At 45.5% G+C, this 26,122-nt stretch overlaps 1 protein-coding gene across 3 annotated transcripts in view; it reads left to right on the top strand.

Annotated features, from left to right (window-relative positions):
* The window catches only part of ATRN (attractin), a 245,943-nt gene that overhangs the window by 45,645 nt on the left and 174,176 nt on the right, over positions 1–26,122 (top strand). For all 3 annotated transcript variants that reach the window (XM_014597094.3, XM_019495622.2, XM_019495624.2), the window contains exons 2-3: positions 16,612–16,695; positions 20,474–20,587. In XM_014597094.3, coding sequence (XP_014452580.1) covers positions 16,612–16,695; positions 20,474–20,587 — 198 coding nt within the window. The remainder of the gene's footprint in view (positions 1–16,611; positions 16,696–20,473; positions 20,588–26,122) is intronic.

Genomic DNA, 26,122 nt, shown 5'->3' with positions numbered 1-26,122 from the left:
GTTAGTTGAGGAAGATCCTGGTTTTTAATGGAAGGCCAGAAATCAGTCTCTGTTCTTGCCATCATAGTGTGGGTTATTAGGAATTTATCAGAGCAGGTGGTGGGGGAGGAAAAACAGCTGATTTTGAATTCAGAAATTTTGATTAAACCAAATCAAGGCCGAGATCCGCGATGCTTCACTTCGGTGAACGCAGTGCTGGGTAAAACGTAAGTGTGCAAATAAATGGACTTCTTACAGCCGAGTGCAATCTGAAATTCAAGTAGGTAAGTCTTTGTTCCCAGTTTCCTCTCCTTGTTTGGCCCCTTGCCAGTCCAGTTAAATGCAGGTCATGGAGATGTCACCTTATCTCCAGCAGCATCTCTAGGTGTTGGAAGATCCTGGATGACTAGAAAACCATCTGGAAACCGGGATAGGATTGACCGCAGTGTACTCCATATACATACTGTATTTTTTTGCACCTTGTTTTTGGAAAGGCAGAATAAAGATTCCCCCCTGGGCAAGTTATGGCCTCATGGAGCTGAGACAGAGCCTAATCTTCAGCTCATTCACCCTCCCTTTCTGGTTTGCCCAAAAGCAGCTAAATTGTCATCAGCCCTTGGCTGCTCAGCCAAAAGCTGAAATTATAGCTGCTGAGGACTGAACTTTGCGGATGAATCTAGGAGTTTAAAGAGCTATAAATAGTCTGCAGGGTTGTGAAAAAGGAGAAGACAGACTAGGATGTGCCAGAAGAGACAGCAAAATTGCTGAAGAAAGGACAGCTTGATTAGTGGAACTTCAAGACCATTAAAAAGGAGACAGGGTTGTTAACACCCGTGGAGTGAAGAGCAGTTGCTAGAAACTGGGTAGATTATAATGAGGCATTAAGTTAATGGACTCCCTCAGCATTCGCTGAATAGAAATGCTGCTGCTGTTGCTGCTGGGCAGTTGAATTTTAAACTTTGGATGAATTACATATTAACCTGAACTGTCCCTATCTGTTTTGCAACAAATTGTACTCTGTTCAACTGAGCTGGAAAATAGTAAAAGAAAGACCTGCAAAGGGCTGTATTAAGCTGCTGGCAGATGCTCATTTAGTTGCATGATTAGGATCTGATGAATTTTATCCTGGATCCCAGAAATCGTGTGACCTGCCATGCCGGACGTGTATGGGGGAACGTGATTTTTGGGCTGTGGGATAAAATTCCTTAAATCCCATCGCACATGCAAGAACCTTTCAGGTCGTGATATGCTGCACAGCGGGCTTGATCCTGCACCGTAGGGACCCTGGGCTCTACCTGTGCTGGCAAGTTGAAAGCCCTGCCATCACAACCCTCTGTAGGGCTTCATGCTGAGGTTTAAAACTTGTGGGAGCTCATTAATTCCCTGTGCCCCGGCAACTTAAATGCCTTGCCGTGCAGCTCAATGCCAGGCTGTACAGCAAGACTTAGCATGCCACGCTTTCAAATCAAAGCACCATACAAAACAGTCACAAAGAGATTCCACGTTAAATGATCCCGATCCCATTCTAATGAGTAGCACTGTATATGCTCAGTATTCATTTCATCTCTGCCTCCCGTTGTAGAGCCAAATAGTTCACATGCACCATTTGTTCTTTGCTTTACGACTCCTGAAGAATGAGAGGACATTGCTGCAAGCATGGTTGTATGAATTTAAAGCATAGTCGTAGAGCTTCTGGAGGAATATGGTTTTCTTAGTTGGCTTTTTCAAGTGCAAAGTCATACTGGTGAGGAGTAACCGTGCTGCCTCTCGTGGAGAAATTGCAGTCATTTTAGCGCTCCTAGCCTCTTGAGAGCTTAGCGTGAGTTGGGGTGCGAGTGCATCTGCCAAAGAAGATATTAACCAGCTAGTATTTTTGTCTGGATGCTGTTTTATAATTAAAAGTTATCTCAGAGTTTCTTCAGACCTTGTTTGCTGACGTTTAATTTTCAAAGGTTACACTGGTAATCTTGTGTTGGAGTGGGAAGGAAGCTTTGGGTAGCATCGCTCTACTTTCTGTGGATCAGAGAGCTTTTGCAAATACTCCTATGGGATTCAGCTGTTGCATCAAATCAATATAAAGAAAGAGGAGTGGGCCAACTTGCCTGAGGGTATGAACACACACACAAACGAAAGTGCTTCAGTTGCTTTTGAAGAGTTTCAAAAGGCCAGGTGGACACATGCAGAAGCCCCTAGAAATGTTGTAAAAGGACATGAAACACTCCAAAGTGGTACCTCTTGTATATGCAGTGCTGTTCCCATGCTCCTCCCTGCCCAGCCATGAGGTCTGAGTCCTGGGACAATGCTGGGCATTAACTCTCTTCCTTCCCAGGGGGTTTGGGAGCCCCCACTTCCTTCCCCAGCCCCACCTCTCCAACCTGGCCTCCATCCCCGTAAGGGCCGGGGGAGAGGAGGGAAGCTGGCATCGGAGAAGGCTGCAGCCGCCCGAAATGTAAACAGAAACTGGCAAAGTGGGAGGTGTGTCCCCTGTTGAAATGCTTTTTCCATGCTACATTTCCAAGGGTATTTTCCTTGGAAAGTTTTCAGTTGTTACTTTGGTTCACACCCCAAGATGTCCATTGAAATTGGTCTGGAGATAGTGACTCGATTTTTCAGGGACTCTCTGGTTTATCACCCTGGCATCGTAATCTGGTGGGGACTAACGCCTTTATCTTTGGTCCCATCTGAATGTGGAAAGCCCCATGTTAGCTTGTTACTTTTAATGCTCTGCACTCAAGGTGTAAAATTGGTCCTCTTCCAGATGAGGGGGAACCTTCACACCTACGGGCTTTTTATTCCTAAGCTATGGGACTCTTAGACTTGGGGATGGATTACAATGTAGGGGGGAAAGGGGAACACGACTGCCTTGGCAAGCCTTCACTCCATAGGTCGCCCGACCTGAATTAAAACCCGATGGATTTCTGGCCTGAACTTTTCCGCAGGTTTTACTTCCCAGCTATCAGTTGCTGTCCTCGATCGTGGGACTGGGAATCAGCTCCCAGCTTGAAACTAGAAGAAAATGGGGCTGGGAGAGGAGGGGGTTGCTGCTTCTGATTCAGGTTGGTTTTGCCTAAGCAAGAGGGTGTCAAACATGTCTTGTGGGTCACTGGATTGAGCTCATGTGCCAACCCTGGTGTTGCCCGTTGCATGTGACCTACATGCTGGGTTACGTGCCATGCACCTTGCATGCAGCACGGGGCTGGCATGGGGCATGCACTGCATGCAACGCCCTGCTGGACCAGCTATGTGCACTGGCTCTGGGGCCTGTCCAGATTGGGTCATGCCAGGGCGAAGGAGCCACATAGCACAGTGTGGCTAGGGTGCTGACTGCATGTGGCATCTGGACTAACCTCGGATCCAGCCCGCGCACCATGGGCAGCACTTGCTCCATGCTGGCTCCTCATGCGCACACAGCAAGCCCCAGGACCCTGGGTGTTTCACATGGGCTGGAATGGTCTCGTCCAGGGACCCTCATTCAGTGCTGGATGCGCTTGACACCCCTGACCTAAGCAATTACTTTCCAGGTGCCCGTATTGCAATGTTGAGATCCATTTCCATAGTCTTGGGAAGGAGGGGGATGACCAGGAGGAGCTTAACGTGCATTGGGGAGTTGGATGGCTGAGTGCCTTATTCATTCTTTGCTGCAAATTGTTGTCTTAGTTGAATGTATGCATGGCCGTGGAGCAGGTTCGGGTGCTTCTTTGCTCCCAGGGGCTGCTCATAAGCTTCCAAAGTACTTCTGGTTCTTCCCATCCTGCCAGGTTGAGTATATATTGGGAAATCGGACCCCCATCCATCACACAGTGCACATGTACAATTAGGTGACCAGACCAGTCATATTATCTGCATTTAAATTTAAAAAGAATAACTCAAGCAGTTTTGTTGAGCTGGGGGAGACTATTGATGCGACTATAAATTCTGAACATGTGTGGCTTTAAAAATTATAATTATGATGCCATATTTACAAGGTACACAGGTGCAGTATACTGTAATTTAAGCACTTTCACATGTATTTAAGATACATTTTTGGATAATGGTATGTTTCTAATTTTGGGAAACTGCTGAAATATCAGTAGGCAAACCTTGCTTGCTGTTTGCAACCGAGTCTGAATTACAATTAACTCTCAAGCAGAATGGAGGCAGAAATAATGAGCAAGAGGGAAGCGACTGCCAGACGCACTGATTGAAACTGGGAGATTCACGGGTGGCAAACATTATGTTGAAGCCATCGAAAGCAAGTCTTTAACATAATGTGTCTATCACCGCCTGATCTATTTGGGGCTTAAATCTTAGCAGATGCAGGGCTAGAGTCTGATCAAAATGAAGTGTCGCGCTGGTTTAAACATATGACTTCAAACTAGTTTAATAAAAATGAGTTTGGAAAATGCACAGCTAGAGGAAAATGGTTGGGAACGGGGGAATAGGAATGCAGGATGAAGGCCAAACAAAGCAATATCCTGTTTTGGGGTCCTTGCTGTTTCACTGGTAATGATGGAGCGTTTTCTTAAATATCTTGGTCGCGATGTCCCAGGGATCCACACTTGTCACAAAGGTCTGTGAAGCAAAGGCCTGCCAGCCTTTCTCTGAAGCAGTCTGCTAGGGCTTCCTAGTTCATACAACTTTTTAGGGACTCCTAAAGAGCCCGATCGGTTGGATATCTCATCCCATAATTGAAGCTAGACCTGCTGTCCTACCGTTTTTTGTTCATTAATATCCGGTTCCCTTCCCTTGTTTACCAGTTCTAGTCTTCATATAGTCTGTGTTGTACGAAGAAACCCTCTTGTTTGAACCAATTCAAATTTTGGCCGACTCACTTTATCTATGTTCACTTTTATAGGTGACTCCAGGTGCCAGTTAATGCGTGTGTAAGTGGAGGATCACTAGTGCAATTCCACAGGGGTTGGTTTTAGGCCTAACGTTATTTAATAGTTTCATCAATAATCTAGTAGAAAAACAAAATCGCTGCCAATAACACTTCTGGACGAGATACAAATTGATGGAATGGATAATCATGCTGAGTGCAGTCAAACGGTGCAATCTTGATTGCTTGATAGGTTGGACCTGTTCAAATAAAACCTTTTATTTTATACAGCCAAAAGCAACATCATGCATCTAGCAACAAGGAATGGTGCAGGCCTAGAGTAGGGGCCTGTATTTAGGGGAGAGTGACAGTGTCTTAGTGGAGCAACCCTTCATCATGAGCTTTGAATGCACTGTGGTGGCAAAAAAAGGCAAGTGTGGCATTTGGAAATGTAAAAAGTAGTGAGTATGAGCTCTGAGTTGCTTTTTACATTCAGATACTGCATTGGTGAAACCATGACTCGAACATGGTACACAGCTCTGGGAGGGGATTGCAGAGAGCTGCAGAAATTATCTAATCTGGTTGAAATGGCCAAATATGAGGCCTTTTTTTCCTCCCAGCACTGTTCTGAACTAATTCTAGAGCACAAAGATGGGATCCATCAAGGGCAGAAGGAAGGGAGGTTGCTGTCAGGAAGATGTGAGCTGGGTGATGGCTTTAGTTGAGTGGGCAGAAAGGAGAGCCTAGGCCTTCAAGATATAGTGCACTTTAGTTGTCACTTGGTGTTTTAAAGAAAGGGCTGAGTTGAAGCTGGGATTAGGAGCGACTAGGAGGATGCTGGTATGATCTAGCGAGAGTTTTAAGGCAGGGATGTCAAAGACGCATGTCATCTGGCCTTCGGGGCTCTTGAAGGGAGTGGGGCAAGCGGGAGTCCAGTATCATGGTGGGGATTTGTATAGGAGGCGGCAGGGTGAGCAACGGCTGTGTTAATCCCTGCAGGTCCCTGATTAATTGCAGTTAATGTTGCCACCTTTCGCCTCCCCAACAGGCAGATCTGGATCCGGCCCACGGGCTGAATCTGGCCCTGAGAACAAAATGAGTTTGGCACCCCTAGATGAAGAGTGCTTTAGTTGGCAAAAGCCAAGGGAGGAGAAGAAGAGCAGAGTAGCTTGCAAGTGTTGATAGGCCAAGGAGGATGTGGATTGAGGTACCTGCTCTCAGTTTTGGTCAGAAAGGAGAGGGTGACCTGGATGAACTGGTTTGGCGGAGGGTCGGTGTGATGGGTGGTTAAGGAGCAAGATCCTGGGACAGGACCGGTGGCCAGTTTGGAAGGAAGCTTTGTTTTAAAATGTTTGTTCATAAGCTCAGGCCAGAAGAGGCCATTAAATCATCTAGCCTGATCTTTGGTATAACACAGACCGTTTTGAGTTTTTTTGGGGGGGAAGAAGGGTTGAAGAAAGCTTGGAAATACTAAGGACATCTCTTGCTGCTGTGATTTAGATATGGGAGGCTGTAGTCATGCTTCTTTTCCTTACGTGCTTTCTCTAGCTGTCCGCTCGGTTTTGCTGGCATATCTTCCATCTCCGTCTTTGTCCACAAATCTTAGCTGGGAAGTTACTTTCCCTATTTTGTATATATTTCCTGCTTGAGGGCAGGGCTGCTCTTTGCTTTGAAGAAACCACATTTCTAGCATCAAATTAATTTTGTCAGTCACTTGATTTTTGTGAAACAGAATTGGTCTTTATTACTGCCAAAGTGCATCAAAGGGAAAAACAACATGAAAATGAGAATTGCTAAATCTAGAACAAAATACTCAACCTCACTTTGGCCCCTTTATCCTCATGACCTGGGTGGAGCAGGCTAAAGGGCCCAAATGGCTTTAGGAGACAACCACACACAAGTCTTTCAGTGACCTCTCCTGAACTTTAAATGAGGGAGGTTGGGAAGCATTAAGGCTGAGATGCTAGGTGCCGTTTGTGGCTGCGGTAACATAGACAATCCTGAGTTTTGCGGGAAGCTCTGGAAAGATTCAGGAGGTTGCTTTATAACCCAGAAAATGTTATTGTTACCCATGCAAATGTATGCAAAGACGTGGTTTCATGACTGCATGCTTACCTCTTTCTTCCTGTTTTATTTTTGGCAACAGCTTTTTGTCTGCGGTTTTAAATAAAGGACCTACTTAAATCCTACTCTAAATGTGCGTTGTCTTTAACTCCAACCATTGGTATGCTCTGTGGGGAAAATAAGCAAAGCTGTATGCCGGGGGTGTCAGAGATACGACCCATGCAACCTCATTATATGGCCCCATTCATCTGGCCCCTGGAGTGGTCCCGGGCCAGTCATCTGGCTTGCCTGGCTAGATGAGTTTGATACCCCTGTGATGCACTGTTAGGCTATGCCATTTGGACTGGTGGTGGGATACAAAATCTTTCAGGGTTAGGTCACCAGTTCAAATTCAGCTAAAATGATGGGTATTAAATGACTTCTATGGGATGGATGTGTGGTCTCATTTCAGGCCTGGTAGATAGGCATCCACATCAGAACCGGCCTCCCTGGTGACTGCATCTTAGGACCATAGAGATGGAAGTATATACCCTAGCTTTATCTAGGCTTTTATTCTGTAAAGCATCTACTGCTTTTCCGTTTTTGGAGACGGGCATATTTGCTACATGGTGACGGTGGGCCCAGGAACTGCACCCCTCATCACCCAGTGGTTAGAGTGGGGGCACTAAATATAAAACTAAATTCTTGGATCGAAGGGTGACGAAACAGGAAGAGAAGTACAGGTCAGAGGTTTAAAAACTTGAGTGTCAAGGGATGCTGGGGTAAATGGGCCATTCATCTGACCAGTGTGGTCCTTCTTATGTTCTTATGCTGCCTTTGGTGTAGGTCTGATGGTGAGTAAAAAGAAGGAAGGGTGGAGATTTGCATCATTTCTCCAGTGCCACTTCTGTAGGTAGAAGGCAAGTATTTTCTGTGGCTTGTCACTGATATCTAGTTCACTTGAAACGCTGCTGTGCTTCGGAAACAGATGATTCAAATTACGTGGTAATTCTATTGTCATAATGTCAGTTTAATCTGTTGGCTTTCTGCCTTGCATGCATTGTTAGTGAGAGCTACTCGAGACTTGAAATAATTGTGTTGAAATCTTTTCATGTAGTATTAGTCTGGCTGCTGTCTGTGTAACTCGAGGAATTCCATCAATACGTTAATCTGTGTTTCCGAAACATACCCTTCTCGTATTAATAATGTTGGATCCAAGATGTCATGGTTTTTGCTTTATGCTTTTCATTCAGTTTTGCCCAACTTATTTGATTGGTTAGTTTAGTGAGTTTTTTTTTTGTTAACCATTGCCCTTTGTTTGGGTTGCTGGAACCAGTTGGGACTATCTAAATATAGGAAAAAAAAATGTAAATGAAAACATTTCTTATTTTAAGTTTTTAGCATCATTTTTTTTCAGCAAAATCTGTTGGCCTGTTACCTCTTTGCAATATCTCGCCTTGCCTTTCAGTTGTCAAACATCGAAGTGCACAGCGTTTAGGGCTCGATTCCTTTTCAGATATAGATTTAATAGACATTAGAGGTTGGAAGGGACCTCATGAGATTGAGTCCAGCCCACCTGCCAGAAGCAGGAAGTCTGCAGGGAACAGATGATCCCAGTAAGATAAGCATCCAAACGCCTTTTCAACGAGTCCAGAATAGGTGCTTGCATCACCTCTGGGGCGAGTCTGTTCCAGACCTTGGACTCTTGGACGGTAAAGAAGTTTTTCCTTATGTTGAGTCTGAATCGGCCTTCTAGAAATTTGTGGGCAATAGACCTAGTTATCCTTTGGGGAGCCCGGGTGAACAGCTGTTCTCCCAGATCCTGATGCACCCCCCTTATATACTTATAGGCAGCCACCATGTTCCCCCCCGAGCCTTCTCTTCTCTAGGCTGAAGAGTCCCATGTCCCTCAGCCTCTTCTCATATGTCTTGCTCTCTTGGCCTTTGATCATGCGGGTGGCTCTCCTCTGGACTCTCTCGAGCTTATCCACATCCCTCCTGAAGTGGGGGGCCCAAAACTGGACACACTACTCCAGCTGCGGCCTCACTAAGGCTGAGTAGAGTGGGGAGGATGATGTCCCTGGTTCTGCTTGAGATCCATCCGTAGATGCATGCCAGAGTTTGATTTGCTTTGTTGGCCATGGTATCGCGTTGGGGACTCATGTTCATTCTGTGGTTGATCAAGACGCTCCCCCCCCCCAAGTCCTTTTAGGTCGTGGTGGTATCAAGCTTAGCACCACCGAGCCTATAAGTATGATGCTTGTTTTTTCTCCCAAGGTGGGGTACCCTGCATTTATCTATGTTGAATGCCATCACGTTTTGGTCTGCCCACTTTGCAAGTGTGTCCAGGTTGGCCTGTATCCCCAGCCTGTCCTCCAGTGTGACCGCCTTCCCCCATGGTTTAGTGTTGTCCACGAACTCTGCCAGTCTGCACCTGATGCCGAAATCCAGGTCATTAATGAAGATATTGAAGAGTATTGGCCCGAGTACTGAGCCCTGAGGGACTCCACTGGTAACTTTGTGCCACGTTGATTTGTTCCCATCAACTAGTACACTTTGGGTCCGACCCCGGAGCCAGTTCCCGAGCTATCGGACCTTGAGATGGTCGAGACCACAGTTCCCCAGCTTAGTCATGAGCACATCATGGGAGACCAAGTCAAAGGCCTTCTTGAAGTCCAGATAAATGACATCAACCTCATCTCGTGTATCTATACAACTATATCCAGCTTTTCAGATGTATATAAAAGAAGCAGTTCTGTTGTTTTAAAAATGCTTATCACCCACCTCACATTAAAAAAATATTAGATTCTTAAGTGTCAAAGTCCAGTTAAAAGTCTATCGCACTTAGGCTTCCCAGTCATTTAGCTGCTTTTGAAAATTTTGCACCAGTACTATTAAAATTTTGCCATCTGGTAGTGCTTGAACCAGTTGCTTAGATGTCTTAGGTGTTTGATTTTTAAAGCCGGAGGGAATGCTTGCAGAATTTTTCCATCCTGGACACTTTCCAAAACCATTTTGAAGCTCTGTAGGTGTTGAGCATCTCCTCTCACCTACATCGTGTGTACTCCTCTTCCCTTGGTTACCTGTGATCCTTACAGTTTGGAAGCTGGTTGCCTTGGTCAATATAGAAGCTAAACGCAACTTCCTCTGGTTAAAGCCTAAAAAAGCTAATAGTATTTGCTGTAGAGCTCTACTCATTTAGGATGAAATGATCAGACCTGAAACCATTCTAAATTGTGGACTATGCACAGTTAACTAGTAGGTAAGAAAATGGGGCTACACAAAATACCGATATCAGTGGGCGGGACAGTATGAGAGGTATTGACAGATGGTAACGTAGGATCCTGCTGAACTTTGCACCTCGTACCATGTCGGTGAAGAGATCTTGGGTGATAACGATTGAAGTGGCGTGTTGTCCGGTGCCTGTGTGCAGCCATCTGGATGCCACCGTATATCATACGACATCTTTCTCTACTCAAGTTTAAGTCCTGCTTGGCTAGCATGCTGCACAGTTCCTTACCAAACTTAGCATATGTTCACATTTTGATCCTGTTTAAATAGAACTGAATAAATCCTGGTTTAGAGCAGCCTTTCTCAACCCATGGGTCATGACCCAAAAGCGGGTCCCAAGAATATATGGAAGGGTTGTGAACAAACTTGAAAAATGGATCAACAAACTTTTAAAAAACGGGTCCTCCTTTAAAGAAGGAAAAGGTGGGAAACTGTTGGTTTTCCCTTTCAGGCCGGCAGAGTTGCAGCCTGCAAGGGGCTGCTTGGGGTCCCCCGTGCCCGACACACTTGGGGGTAGCGGGACGGGGGTGAGGGGTGGCACTGGGTTGGGACTGGCCATCGATGTTTGTGAGCGGGTCCTGGTACAAAAAGGGTTTGCAGCCACTGGTTTAGAGTATGACTTGACTCGAGTATTGTACTTAAACGTGTTAGATTTGTGTAGTGAAGACAGGACCCGTGTTGGAAGTGAGCGGGGATTTTGGAGTGTGTTTTGTTTTGGCTTTTTTTGCTCGTCTTAGGAGCCTTTTACAACCTGTTTTTTTTCCCATTGAATTTAAAGATAAAGCTTTAACGCAGCTGTAGCTTCCTGGTTGGACTGAACATTTCTCCTTGTTCCTAGAGTAAGTGTGCACGTACCGCATGTGCGGTGTTTTAATAGCAGGCTGCAATAAAAGCACCAATTTAGTTTCAGCTTTTTTGTTGTGTTTTGCTCTGAGAAGGGTTGAAAATACTCTTGGAAATGCTTGTTAATATGGGCGAGTACTTTGTGATTCATGACGTATGTTTTAAAGGTTAGGGAGGAATGCAGATCATTTACAGATGTGTGGACTAATTGCATTGCGTCAAGCTGTTCCTAGTCTTTTTAGGGGGAAAAAAAAATGCATTTTTGGTTTTATGCTGTTTGCAAATTCTGTCAGTGCTGAAGCATTTCGGATTTCCCTAGATCTGACATGGCTGGGGCTGGAGTACACATTGCCCGTGATACTGTTTTTGTGGCGAATGTTACGGTAATTATTTCCAGAGGAAGCTGTTGACAGTGAACCTTGGGTAAAGCGCTCAGATTGCATAAGGTTGTTTTTTAGTTCGTGAGGCTTATTTGAGCTTCCAAAGTCTGTTTACTATCAAATGCAGGCAAAAGGGTCGTCCGAGTTGAAACGCCAGAGCACTTTGTAGTTCAAAAGGTGCAAACGTTGGCCCTTTTTTCTAAGCCTTCCAACAGCAGTGCCTAAAATGAGACCCGAGTCCGTATTTCTTTAAAAAAGGAAATAACCGGTCTGATTTCACCACGGCCGAGGATTGAAAACCATTCTGTTGAAGATTCATAGATGTAAGATGTGGGCGTGCAGCATGCCTCTGAAAATAGGTCGTTATTTCGGTGGCCTAGATGTAGAACTGATGCCGGGTTTCAAGCAGCCCAGTTGAACAACCCTGCTTTAGGTGTATAAAGTTGGCAAGTATAAAGCACAGGCCCATGTGGAACATAGGCGTTTGTTTCATGATGGATTTGGAAATCTCTTGCTTTGTAGACTAAGGAGCAACCCCCCCAAAAGAACTTGTAAGCAATCAATAAAAGAGAGCCTCCTCTTGGCTTTTTCCTCTCTCTACTTTGTACAATACAAAAATAAGGTTTTGAAACGAGCCATTTTGAAACGAAGAACTAAAAGACTTTGTTCAGAAAAATGTTGACGTTGGGACTTCTAACGTTAATGAAACTTCCCTTTTTTTGGTCTCCAGAACAGTTTTTTGGGGGTTGAGATCAGCATAATTTTGTGAAATGCTTTTATTTAGCTGGAACTGTGTTCTCTGATGGCACGAGGCCCGTCCAAGTGTTTCCAGTGCACTCTAGTGAAATTCCCTCTCTGGAATTTAGACGCTCCTCGGAAATGGAGTATATACTCCAGTGGCATATCTTGTGGCTGTGCTGTTGCCAGAAAATGTTATTTGAACATTTTGAATAGCATTTAAAATGCTTTTGATGCCAGAAATCTCTTGTAAAAGTTTCCGTTGGCTTCTGGTTCAGGTCTGCTTCTTTTTAATGTGAGCCGGGAACATTAAAATGACTTGCTCTTGCTTTATGTGCATCAGTCATATTGTGCCACAGTTGTTTTGACTTGGAGGGTCTTAATCTCTCCTTCTTCCCTAAAATTTCATGGCACTCTTTGTTTTTTTTCAGGGTGTGTGCAACTCCACATTGAAAAGATGTTGCGCAGTGTAAATCAGCATTTAAAGAGAGAAAAAGGGGCAAAGAATTATAACTTGGTGTCGGTTCATTCTGCGCTAGTAAGCGTGGTAGATCTGCCAGCTCAAACCCAGCCTTTTCTTTCTTTAGTGGCCCAAGGCTGAGGACTTTTCATGTTATGCGAGTCCTAAGTGTCAATGGTGTTTCAGCCTATTTGGCCCCATGGAAAGTAATGGGAGAGAGAGATTATAGCTACAGTCTGCATCTTGGTACAAGTAGGAGATAACTAGCTGATGGTCTCTTTTAAAGCATACATATAAGATGAACTAACGTTGCTGTTGTCTGGATGACAGTTGACATTTGGTAGGGTGGGTGTCTTCTCAAGGAAAATGAGCTTTGCCTTGATGAGAGTAACAATTAACCCAAGTAGTAATCAATACGTCCACTTTTCTGGGAATGGGAAGGCATTCGTTTGTAGTTCTAGCACTGCTTAGTTTCTGCTAGTTACCAGGAGTCCAGACTTCCTGTGTGAGCCTGCCGTGCATCAGCGTGTCACGATGATGATAATTAGTTGCCTAGTCTAATATCTCAATAAGTAATTTGAGGAAATGATTTCATTTAGCTGTAACTGCATTTTCTGACAAGAGGTCATCAATTAAAATAACCGCGCTCAATTCAAATATCAGGCTCCTTTGAAGATGGTTTTAAAATGTAGTTTTGACTTACCTTATATTGTCTTGATTAATGTTAGTTCAAGCCATCATGTTCCTATTGCAGATTCACATGCAGTTTTCTTTTTAGTAAGCACTGGAACAAGCTACCCAAAGAGGTTGTGGACCTCCATCCTTGGAGGTTTTGAAGACCCAGATAGACAAAGCTTTGGCAAGGATGATGTAGTTGGGGTTGGTCCAGCTTTGAACAGGGGGTTGCACTAGATGTGACCTCCTGAGATCCCTTCCAGTAGGCCTATGTAAATAGGGAAGTATTTAGTTCAGGTTCGGCCAATTCGGATGCCAGTGATATGATTTGGTGATTTGCATAACTGTCCCCGTTCAATTTGGCTGACTCGGAATTGGAGATTCGGTGCCGATTTGGATCGGCTGTGCCTGCCTCTCCCTGGGTGGGGGGAGCCACGGGAGAAGTCCCCATGGCTGCCGTGCTGGGCCTCACCCCCTGCAATCACTGGCTCTGGCAGTGGTGATTGGGGGCTTGTGACAGAGCCCCTCCCCATGCAGTAGGGGGCAGTGGGGATGACCCCCATCACTTGGCACTCATGCGGCAGCTGTCGCATCGTGTCGGTACAGCATGGCCTGGCAGGACACCGTGCGCTATCTGGGAGCTGGGGCGACTCCAGCAGTCATCTGGAGCTTGGCACCGCTTAGCCCCAGTGGGCCCAGCTCCTAGACAGCGTGTGGCGCCCTGCTGAACCGCGCTGCCCTGCAGGTGCCAGGTTGCTTCCCCCACTGCCCTGTGCTGCATGGGGGATGCGGGCTCTACCATGAGCCTTGATTGCTGCTGCCAGAGCTGGTGAGTGCAGGGCTTTTTTTTTTGCTTTTTTTTTTTTAAGTGCTGGGTGGGAATGGGGCTGGGCAGGGCAGCCATAGGGGCTTCTCCTGCGGCTCCTCCTGCCCAGGGAGAGTCGGGCACAGCCAGAGTAGCTGCGGGAGAACCTGCAGCTGCCTGGCTGATCCGAATCTCCCCAATTTTTTTCTGAATCGATTTGGAGGCTTCAGATTAGATTCGGACCTTTTAATGGGTCTCCCAATTAGATTTGGAGATTCGGCTGCTGAATCGGGCCAAATCTCCGAATCGAGTTGGCGACCAAAGCTTCACAAAGCCTTCATTGTCTCTGACTCTGAACATCATCCTCACCTATCTGAAAATACCTAGCGCTTGTACATAGTACGAATGCCTGCAAAATGTTTTGCAAATATTCATGAATTTTTTTTTCCCTTTTTCTCTAGCGCGCCTCTTTCTTGTCTCTCAGTTCTGTATAATAATCAGCAGTTGCCTGAATATTGCACTTCAGTGTTTGTTGAATGTCTAGGGGGTGAATAGTGCCTACCACTAATTCAGCTGTTACCCTGTTGTTACCCGAGTGAACCTAGAGTCCTTTTTCTTCTCCTGCTACTGTCAGGCTGTTTTTCCCTTGGAGACAGTTGTGGTGGGAAGAGGTCGTTGGTATAGTTGAGTTACTCAGCTGCTCTTCCAGCAGCAGGACCCAGTATAGTCTCCTCTGGGTCCTGTAACATTCGCTTTGAATCTCGTAAGCTCCAGGGAATCCAGGTGCATAGAGAACACAATGGCGTAAATGCCGGAAGAGCTTGGCATGTAAGGGAAGGTGAACGAAGCTGGCTTGGTGTATGCTGGAAGGCATACCCGATCCTCCTTCCAGTCGAGTACACGCGGGAAGATTTGGTTGGAATTTTTTCACTTTTATTTCCTGCAGAAAGCTCCGATTTCCACAGTTCCTGAAATAACAGGACTCCTCATTACTTAAAGCAGGAGGCAGAGTATCACGTGTTGTTTCAAGATGAGTGAGGTAAAGGCAGGAGCTGGAAAGAGGCAAAGTCAGGGCACTCGAGATGTGCACCTTCTCTGTGTAAAGGCATTTCCGCCAGCCCGGAGGTATCCAACTCGGTCGGACTTGGCAAGCAGACTGCATGTGGCATGTGGGGCAGGTGCATGAGCTAGAACAGGCCTACGGATTGGCTCTGTGCTCATTATGCTTGCTCAGATGTGCATGAGTCTGGCATATGTGGCCGCTCCGAGACCAGGCAGCCCCACAGGCTGGATGATGGGGCTCTGTATGCTGGAGTCAGCCGATCTGACGCCCCTGCTTTAATCTGAGGACATCTAGCCTGCTTTTGCTAGATGTATTGCTTAATCTTTCTGGGGTTTTGGTTGTAGCCGTGTTGGTCTCCAGACATAGGCAGGCAAGGTTCTTTGGGTAGATGTGATCTCTTTTTATTAGACAAACTGAGTTGCAAAAAACCCAACTTTTTTCCAGCTACTCAGTTGCTTAGTCTTAACCTATGAGGTTATACTTGGGTACCTGCTTTTGCATTTGGATTTCTCTCCTGCCTTTCTTTAAGACTGGATTTTATGTCCTTAACATTTGCATTTGTGTTGCTCATAGTACACTATTATTGTGCCAGCTGCAAAAGCCCCACAGGCCTGGGTCTTAACTATTGGTTTGAATGTTGGTTTGGAGGTAGTTAACTTCTAGGAAGCAGGGGGGGGGCACATGGAGGAACTGTACAGTTGAATCAAGCTTATTATCTCAGCCCACAACAGTATACTGATTACTGACTGGAGCATCTTCTTACTCCCTGGTTCCTATCTAAGTCATGGGTTTATTTTTATGCAATCACTTCAAGTGCTGGGTTTTGTGCATCTGAAAAAGCATCTGAAATCACCTGTTTGGGATGTGCTTCGTCATGGTGATGAAGGGTAATCTTCGACTGTCCAAGGAGGCAGAGTTGTGCAGTCGCAAGCTAACGTGGCGAACAGGGATGATTACCCTGGGCATGTATCCTCAGTCTTCAAAGGAGAAATGTGATATCACTGACCCTGGTTCTGGAAAGGATGGGTTATTTTCTTAAATGGTGCGAAACGCGGGAAATCATAACAGAGCGAATTAGAAGAAACTTAGAGTTCCCCTTGAGACGTCTCTTCGGAAAATAATTCTTTTCCTGTCCTGAAAGTGGTGTTTTTTGGGAGCAGTTTTGCAGTTTGTGTGAACAAATCATGTTCTTGCTATACCTGCCTTCAGTTATCTAGTTAAATAGGCTTTCTGAATCTCTGCTCTGAGAAGGAGATGGAGAACTGCTGCACTGACTTCCCTGGCATAGCATAAGAGTAGGCTGGCTACTGGGAAAAGACAGACCAAGAGTACAGTACCAGAATCCTAATTACCTGACCCATTTTATGTTGCATTTATTTACTTGCTTGCTTTTGTAATAGCCTTTCAATACATGAAAACAGAATTGCTGGGCATTTTAATTCTGGTTATATTTTTTAAAGCTAAGTCTTTTTTTATTTTTGACTGTAATATTTAATTATATTGGAAACCTACATTTGTAATTTTTTTTAATTGCAGGTTAACAGGACCTTCTGGGTATGTAACAGATGGGCCTGGAAATTACAAATACAAAACAAAATGCACGTGGCTTATTGAAGGGAGGTAAGTAGCCACATCTTCATTTCCCGGGGCTTTGTTTGCAGTAATTTCTTTTACCTGCTATACAGTTAAATGAATATTTTGTTTTTGACATTTTGTTTTGCTCATCTTTTATGAAATTTTATAGGGGAAAAACACTCGTACAAGAAACTGTTTCTTTTCCCTTCTGAATCCAAGTTTCCGAAGTTTGCTTTATAAAACTTGCTTCTTGTTAAGTCTGCACACCTGATTCAAACTCCTTTGGATCTGTGTAAAAATGTCTTAAATAATACAGTTGCAAATCCTCCAGATATCCTGGTTTCAGGTATTTTGCTTAACTGCCTTGGTAACTTTTTCATAATGCTATAAGTAGAGAGATCAAACTTAAAAAAAAAAAAATCTTCTGTACATGAAAATTCAATTTTTATAGAAATATTGAACTTTTGTTGCGCTTCAAATGTATATTTACTCATTAGACCATAATGACTTCAGAGGAACAGGTGACCTTTTCCCAAAAGTCTTCTGAACTGTGAAAGACCCTCAACTTTCTTTCCTTTTTATTATTGCAATGATCTGTTGGTTACAGTAGTTGTTTTCCAGTAATTTTTAGGAATGGCACTTCTAATGTGTATCCTCTGACTGTCATCTGATTCATGGCATAATGGTCACAAGTTTTGTTGGACTTCTTTTTGTGTGTGCGCTGGCACCAGTTACAAAACCAGTCTTTCCCTCTCTCTTTCAAATTGTGAATGGTCAGCTATGATGCACGAAGCAGCTTGGTTTTAAATGAGATTGCTGCTCCAAATCTGTAAAGAAAAGCTGAATTGGTCAGATTCTGAATAAGGAGCAGCTCCTCTTTCACTCATGTTCCCTCTTTTCTGGGGCTTTCAAAATAAGTGATCTTAGAGGGACTTCTTTGCTGATAAAAGGAGTCTCTAAAAAGCACAAATCTCAAAAGAAGACCAGCCCAATATCCATATGCTCATTAACTTTGGCCTTGCTGGGATGCAGCCTTGCAAACCAGTGTCCTCTACAGCCACCACCACCTGGGCTCAGACTGCTGAAGATTGTCAACAAAGGGATACTTTACACTTTTCTAGTCGCTTCTTACCATCCTGTATTGTTCCTCTTCAAGGGGCCTGTTGTTGAAAGTAGTAGTAAAATGCCATCTACAACTTGGCCTGTTAAGGGAAGTGACTTCATGGTTCAGGGTCAGGGTTTTACCTTCATTATTTGTTTGTCACAAAGAAAAGGGATGGGCTGTCTGCATCGTTATCTCAACAAATGCATCCTTCTTTGTAAGTTCAAGGCAAGGACCCTGACTCTGGCCTGCGCTGTCACCACTGCAAGATCCTGGCCCCAGAGCAGCTCCCCACCCTGCCCATGCCACTCTCTACGGACACCTTGGGAGTGCGGATGTGCCGCGGCCGCAGGCTGTCATGGCCCTGCTGCTCCCAGGTCTCCGTGGAGGGCAGGGGCTGCTGGAAAATGGAGTCTGCCATGGGCCTGATTTTGTCCACCCCTGTTCTAGGTGCTGATAATTGAACACCTACGTATTACGTCAGCAACAGACAGAGCCAATATTATCTCTGCTTTGGGAGGAAGCCGTTTTGCTCCCAAATTTGTGAATTATGAATCGGATCATATCAGTGGCTCTGCACCTTCCTGTCCTTCAGAACGCCATGGTGAATTAACCCAGCAAGCAGTTCTCAGACAATTTTGCGTGATTAGGCAAAGTTGCACTCTGACAGACCATCTTTTGCAAGTGAAGTTTTCCAGAGGGAGTCCAGTTAATCCAAGGAGTAGCATCACCATCATAGATGTTTTGTCTGATTCCCCAGAGACAGGGCTCTGAGGAAACAGTGGCAAAGATGTAGGACTGGCTCTGATAGTCCCAGCATGGGCCAGGTGCTTGGAGCTGATGTGTCTTCTAAAGGCGCAGACAGAAATGTAGCTCCCGGGTCTAACTCATGGTGCTTCACAGAAAGCACCACGAGTCAGGCCGATCCTCCTGACCCAACAAGTATTAGCTGTTGGGGCAGAACGGTGGGTGATCAGACTCCAAATTGGGGCTGTTTCAGGGAGAGAAGCTGCATCTCTGCCTAGCCCTGCTCCCGGCATGCACAGACGGAAGTTAATGAAGGTACTCCAGTTTGGAGTGCCTTTATATGAACCCTCATATAATTGGGCCCTTTTAAAGTGCTCTGTAGCCATGTGCCTGTGTTTGGTCGTGGCTGTAGAACACTTCCAGGGGCCAGATTTGGCAAAAATTGTCACTTCTGTCTGCACCTTAAGTGCAGCCTCCAGTCTTGCAGAATAACTTCCATATCCTACAGTCACTCCCAGCAGTATTGCTTTGACGGCCCTGGATGCTGGCTGGCTCGTGTCCACAGAACAAAAACCCTTAGGCTGAAGTTCAGAGTGTTCTGTTCCAGAGCAAGAAAGCCCCAGCTTGGCTGACTTACAAACTTAGTGGAAGATTTCTATTTGAGTTTCTACCATCAAGTCTCTCCTTGATACTCGTTTCAGCAATAGAGGAGTGCTTATTAGCCTTTAGTCTGTACAGATTCACATGATGGTAATTTCTCTGCTTTGCTTTCCTATCCAGGGCTACACACGTGATCCAGTGGGCTTTCAGATTCCTAACATGATTTGCATGCTTTTTCCTTTGTTTTGGAGGGCCTGTATCTCTTGGAACAGCAATATCCTTTAGCAGGGCTTAAGAGTCTCCCTAGTGAGCCTTTGGCAGCCCATTCCCTGTACTCGCTGTAACTTTAGAGTGCTTTATTTGGTGTGTGTTGCATTGTAGTGGATGGGGAGCTTCAGCTCCTCATAGCCTTGTCTTCCTTATACAAAGTTGCACAAGGGCAGGGTTGCTTTTTGGGCCTCCTTGAAGTTTCTTCCTCAAGCTGTTCAAGTTGCATGGAAACACAATCTATTCCATTCCCCATTTTCTCCCCCCAAGAAGATGATGCAGTCAGTCCCAGGGGAAGCTAAATTTCATGCACTTGATGTAGCAAGAACGTTGTCCTTTCATGTTGGCTGGTGGAATCGTTCAGGAACATGCACAGGTTGCATTGGCTTTTGTAGAGAAGGTTAGTGTCTGGCATTATCTTCACAGATAATCTAAGTTTCCACCTGTATAAGACCTTGTGAGTTAGCCAGGTTAGATTTGCCTGGCCATATTAGAGCTCTCTCGGCCCCTGTAGTAATAAGAGGTCTGCATGTCTGAAATCACTAAGGCATCTATTTGGAGCTCGGTTCACATCCCTAGTGAGTACTGTTCTTTTTGGGAGAAGCTTTTTAAATCTGCGGTGTGTTTTGGTTAGGCTGTCTTGCATCCTATGTTTAAGTCTTACCCACCTCCAAGCAGAGAATTGCATATTGGTCATCCAGAGTGAAATGTGTGCGAGTAATCAACTGAATGACAAGCGACTTACTGTGTAGTAATTTGCAGTCCTTTGAGATCTTGTCCACATGAATTCCATGCCCACTTTCCTTCCCATTTCTTGACCAAAGTATCTGGTATTGACAAAGAAATGGACAGTTATGTCGCTGTTACCTTTTAGACCTTCAACGGGGGTAGCAGGGAGGCAGGTAGTATAGTCGTGCCTGCAGAAGACATTACTAGCCAAAAAAGAATCCACTGTCTGATGCCTGAGGTGCATTTGTCCACGTATCTTGAACAAATACAGAAACTAAGTTGTTCTGAGAGTTGAACTGCACATCACGGCAGCTTGCAAGTGCAGTCAGTTATGTATTGTTTGAATTGTAACTTCATTTCCCCCTTCTTTCCCTCTAGGCCAAACACAATCCTAAGGCTTCGGTTTAATCACTTTGCAACTGAGTGCAGTTGGGACCATTTGTACGTGTATGATGGAGACTCAATTTATGCACCGTTACTTGCAGCCTTTAGGTAAGTTCCACAGCATGCAGTATGAAACTTGTATATTATGCCTGCAGCTTTGATTTCAGGTTTAAAAATCTGTTCTAGTAACCAAAGTATATGGCACAGTGCGTATTTTGTGGATGGTAAGGGTACCGTTTCTTAAACCATAGTTGAGCAACAGTAAAAATTATGACTTTTTTTTGCTGCCTGTGTTCAGTTATTCATGTACTTGAGTAAACACACATCCATGATTTTTTTATATGCAAAAATATCCTTTGCTAAAAACATTGGAGCCTTTTTTATGGAGGGTATTTAGTATGCCAGTCCTATCTGCCTGTAGGAGATGGGGTTACTTGTGGTAGACAACTGTATAGATCCAAGTTGTGCCCCTATAGATGGAACTAGCAACTGCTGCTATGACGCATTCCTTGCAAGCCAACTGGTATCCTCAGACTTGCATAATTTAACAATGTTTTTAAAGAATAAAATGTTAAGCTTGTTCCTGCCAGCTATCTAGGAAGAGATGTTTTTGTTTGCTTCTCTTGGAAGATGTTCAGAGAGCACAGTGATGGGGTGATCATTTAAAAACCTGTGCAGATGAAATGAGATTCTCCCAGGGCACGTACCATGCTAGTTGTTATTCAAGTCATCCGGGTGGCTAGTGCAAAAGGTTAATAATTTACATTCCCAATAAAGTCCTAAAACTGACGTGCTGACGTAAAGGTCTGTTTGTTTGTAGCAATAGGCAACATTGCTCTCACTTCCTTCACTTTGAATTGCTGTATTTCATGGTGTACAAGTCGAGTTTTGAAGCCCAATTTTTAACTCTTAAAATTCATCCTCGACTTATACATACACCATACCAATACTTTTGACCTCCACCCCAGCGCTGGCCTGGCTTGGCCCTGGCCAAATCCCAGCCTGGCCCCGAGCTGACCTTTTTCACCTACCAACAGCATCCCTGTTGCTGGAGGCCACGGGGCCTGGGCCCAGCTCGAGCACGGCCTGGGGGCCTTGCCATCACTATGGAGGTGTTGCTTGGCTGGACACGGAGCCTGGCCCCATGGGCCAAGCTGCATTGCTCGCAGGGCATGACAGCTGAGCAATGACCCCGTTCATGTCCCCTGTGAGCAGCACTGGGCTCATTGCTCGGCTGGTGCGGCCCAGGCAGCACTGCTTACAGGGGATGGGGCCAGACTCAGTGCCCAGATGAGCAACATCTCCATAGTGAACTCGCAGGGGATGGGGCCATTCCAGCTGAGTGCTGAGCCTGGTGCCACTTGCAGGGGATGGGGCCAGGTTTAGCACTCAACTGTCATGGCCCAGGCAGTGCCGCTCACAGGGAATGAGGCTGGGCTGGGTGCTCAGCTGGCGTGGCCCCATCCCTTGCAAACAACACTGCTTGGGCTGTGCCAGCTGAGTGCCAAGCCTGGCTCCATCCCCTGCAAGCAATGCTGCAGCATGTGTCCACCTCCTGGGTGCCTGGCCCACAGTGAGGGCATACAGGGGCTTGTATAAGTCGACCCCATAATTCTGATCCAAATAATGAGGTCAACTTATACACTGGATCAACAAAGATCCTAAATTTTTGGATCCAAAAAATGGGGTCAACTTATGCACTGAGTCAGCCTGTACACCATGAGATATGGTACATGATTTCCAGCTTGGGTGCGAATGGGTAATGACCCGTTGGACTTGCATCCTCCGTGATCATCTGGTTGGCCAACTGTATCCAGAACTAGTTACAGCTGAACTTACCCAGTTCCTCAATTCAGTTTTAAAATACTGTTTCAAAAGTGCTTTGCACTTTCTGTGAGTGCCTTTCTACTCTGTATGGGGCGAAGAAAATGAGTATAGAGGTATAGACCACAGGTATGAAAAAATGATGCTTAAAAAGGATCTCGGCTTACCAAAGAGAATTTTAATTTTTGTGGGGATGGAGGCTGTACATTTATTCTTTTACTGAAAGCAGGCATATTGAAATATAGCTTTTTTGAACTTCCTGTAAACTATTGTGAACTTAAGCAGGAATTGCAATTACATTGTCTTTCTCATTTTATTTATTGGAAAACTTTACAGAATTAAGAGACTAAAGTAACTTGCCTAAAAGCACACAGTGAGCTGATATGTGAGTTGAGGAAAAAATGCCATCATGACTTCTAATAGTTTGCTCTAATCAAGCTAATTCTTAGTATGCTGTTGTAACAGCAGTATGAACCTGATCTGTGCCTGCAGTGCTCATATCCTTTCCAAAAAACGTTGGGCTTTTAAATTGAGGGTATAGATAGTTCACAGCATTAACATTTTGTGATTCATACTTCAAAACTGTGTTGTAAATCACCAAGAAGTCTGCGCCTGAGGAAAAAAAAAGAGTATGAGCTTAATACAGCAGCACTTTCAAGGGAACGGAAGTTATATATCCAATTATTTTTTTGATTGCTGCTTTAGTCGGTATTTGAATTACACTCTTCATTAGTACAGGACGGTTTTGTTCAGTAAACAGACTTCAAGAAATAACAGATGCATCTAATTTTGATGGAGGGAGAGTAAAGGCATCTGTTGAGAATTTTTTTTTTCACTAAGTGCTGCTGAAACACTTGTTGAAGTCCTCAATCTTGACTGCTTTTGCTCTTTCCCTCTCCTCTCCAGCCTTCACTGTCTGTGTCTTCCACGAACACATTTTACTTTTTACTGTGCTGTCCTGTAAAACCTTTCTAAACATATGTGCAAAGCTTACTTACCCCCTTCTCTTCAAGGCCCTTATGTGTTGTGATGTCTAGAGTAAACGGCTTTCTGATAACATCTGGATAGTTGCCAGTAGGAGTTGCACCAGAAAATGAACAGAATTCATTAGGGAACCATTATTTATTTTGGAAGACAATCTGAAGACCTGAGTCACCCTGGAGCAGGCACATTTCATGCACTTCACAGACCTTATCTCCAAAGAAAATAGGCGAAATACAAGAAGTAGGGGTAATAAATGCACATAATGAGAATGAAGGAGTAACGGAAGGAAAATGTGAGCTTAGGTACTTCTAATGGACAGATTTCAGGTCTCTGTTCGCTTGCCTTGAACCTTTCAAATGGGGTGCATGTTTAGTCTATGTTGATATTAGTCAACTGATCTTTTATATCACGTTGACCAGGGTCAGTTTCTTTTAATACTTTTATGACGCCTCTCTAGAGTTTGAGATAAAAGCTCTGGACACTGGACAAAGGAGATGAGGTTGATGTCATATACTTGGATTTCAAAAAAGCCTTTGACTTGGTCTCCCATGATGTTCTCATAGTAAAATTGGGGGACTGCGGCCTTGACAACCTTACATGGCTGGGGATCTGGCTCCATGGTCGGACCCACAGAGTGACAGTCAATGGAACCGAGTCAACGTGGCGCACGGTGACCGGTGGTGTCCCCCAGGGATCGGTACTTGGACCAGTACTCTTTAATATATTCATAATTGATCTGCATTTGGGTGTCAGAAGCAGGCTGGCTAAGTTTGCAGATGACACCAAATTATGGGGAAGTGTGGTGACACTAGAGGATAGACTGGGGATTCAGGCTGACTTGGGCAGGCTCATAAGGTGGGTGGGTCAAAACCTGATGACATTCAACATGGAGAAATGCAAGGTGCTGCACCTTGGGAGAAAGAACCCACATCATACTTATAGGCTCAGCAATGCTATGGTCACTAGCGCCACGACTGAAAGAGACTTGGGGGTCATGATTGATCACAGGCCGAACATGAGCCACCAGCGTGATGCTGCAGCCAGCAAAGCAAACAAAGCCCTGGCTTGCATCTACTGATGCATCTCAAGACCCAAGAAGTCATCCTTCTGCTTTATTCAGCCTTGGTGAGGCCACAGCTGGAGTACCGCATACAGTTCTGGGCTCCACACTTTAGAAGGGATGTGGAGAAGCTTGAGAGAGTGCAGAGGAGAGCCATGCACACCATCAGAGAGCAGGAGAACAGGCCTTAAGAGGAGAGGCTGAGGGACATGGGACTCTTCAGCCTGGAGAAGAGAAGGCTCAGGGGGGACTTGGTGGCTGCCTATAAGTACATTAAGGGGTGTGCATCAGGAACTGGGAGAACATCTGGTCACCAGGGCACCCCAAGGGAAGGCAAGATCTGATGGTCACAAACTGCTGGACGACCGTTTTAAACTGGACATAAGGAAAAACTGGAAAAGGACTGGAAAAGGGCCAATGTGGTCCCCATTTTCAAGAAGGGGAGGAAGGAGGACCCGGGCAACTATAGGCCAGTCAGTCTCACCTCCATCCTTGGCAAAATCTTTGAAAAAAATTATCAAGGCTCACACTTGTGAGAGCCCGGCAGGACAAATTATGCTGAGGGGAAATCAGCACTGGTTCGTGGCGGGCAGATCCTGCCTGACTAATCTAGTCTCTTTTTATGACCAGGTTACACAATGCCCGGACACAGGAGGAGGGGTGGATGTCGTATACTTAGACTTCAGGAAGGCCTTCGATACGGTATCCCACCCCATACTGGTAAACAAGTTAAGAGGCTGTGACTTGGATGACTACACAGTCCGGTGGGTGGCGAATTGGCTGGAGGGTCGCACCCAAAGAGTCGTGGTGGATGGGTCGGTCTCGACCTGGAAGGGTATGGGCAGTGGGGTCCTGCAGGGCTCGGTCCTTGGACCGATACTCTTCAATGTCTTCATCAGTGACTTGGACAAGGGAGTGAAGTGTACTCTGTCCAAGTTTGCGGATGACACAAAGCTATGGGGAGAAGTGGACACGCCGGAGGGCAGGGAACAGCTGCAGGCAGACCTGGATAGGCTGGACAAGTGGGCAGAAAACAACAGGATGCAGTTCAACAAGGAGAAATGCAAAGTGCTGCACCTAGGGAGGAAAAATGTCCAGCACACCTACAGCCTAGGGAATGACCTGCTGGGTGGCACAGAGGTGGAAAGGGATCTTGCAGTCCTAGCGGACTCCAAGATGAACATGAGCCGGCAGTGTGACGAAGCCATCAGAAAAGCCAATGGCACTTTATCGTGCATCAGCAGATGCATGACAAATAGATCCAAGGAAGTGATAATTCCCCTGTATCGGGCGCTGGTCAGACCGCAGTTGGAGTACTGCGTGCAATTCTGGGCGCCACACTTCAAGAGAGATGCGGATAACCTGGAGAGGGTCCAGAGAAGGGCCACTCTTATGGTTAAGGGCCTGCAGACCAAGCCCTACGAGGAGAGACTAGAGAAACTGGACCTTTTCAGCCTCCGCAAGAGAAGGTTGAGAGGTGACCTTGTGGCTGCCTATAAGTTCATCACGGGGGCACAGAAGGGAATTGGTGAGGATTTATTCACCAAGGCGCCCCCGGGGGTTACAAGAAATAATGGCCACAAGCTAGCAGAGAGCAGATTTAGACTGGACATCAGGAAGAACTTTTTCACAGTTCGAGTGGCCAAGGTCTGGAATGGGCTTCCAAGGGAGGTGGTGCTCTCCCCTACCCTGGGGGTCTTCAAGTGGAGGTTAGATGAATATCTAGCTCGGGTCATTTGAACCCAGCACTCTTTCCTGCCTATGCAGGGGTTCGG

Source organism: Alligator mississippiensis, chromosome 2 (genome assembly GCF_030867095.1).
Source record: "Alligator mississippiensis isolate rAllMis1 chromosome 2, rAllMis1, whole genome shotgun sequence".
NCBI classification, from domain to species: Eukaryota; Metazoa; Chordata; order Crocodylia; family Alligatoridae; genus Alligator; species Alligator mississippiensis.
Note: the sequence above shows the minus strand (reverse complement) of the source record. Positions and strands in the feature narration are given on the sequence as shown.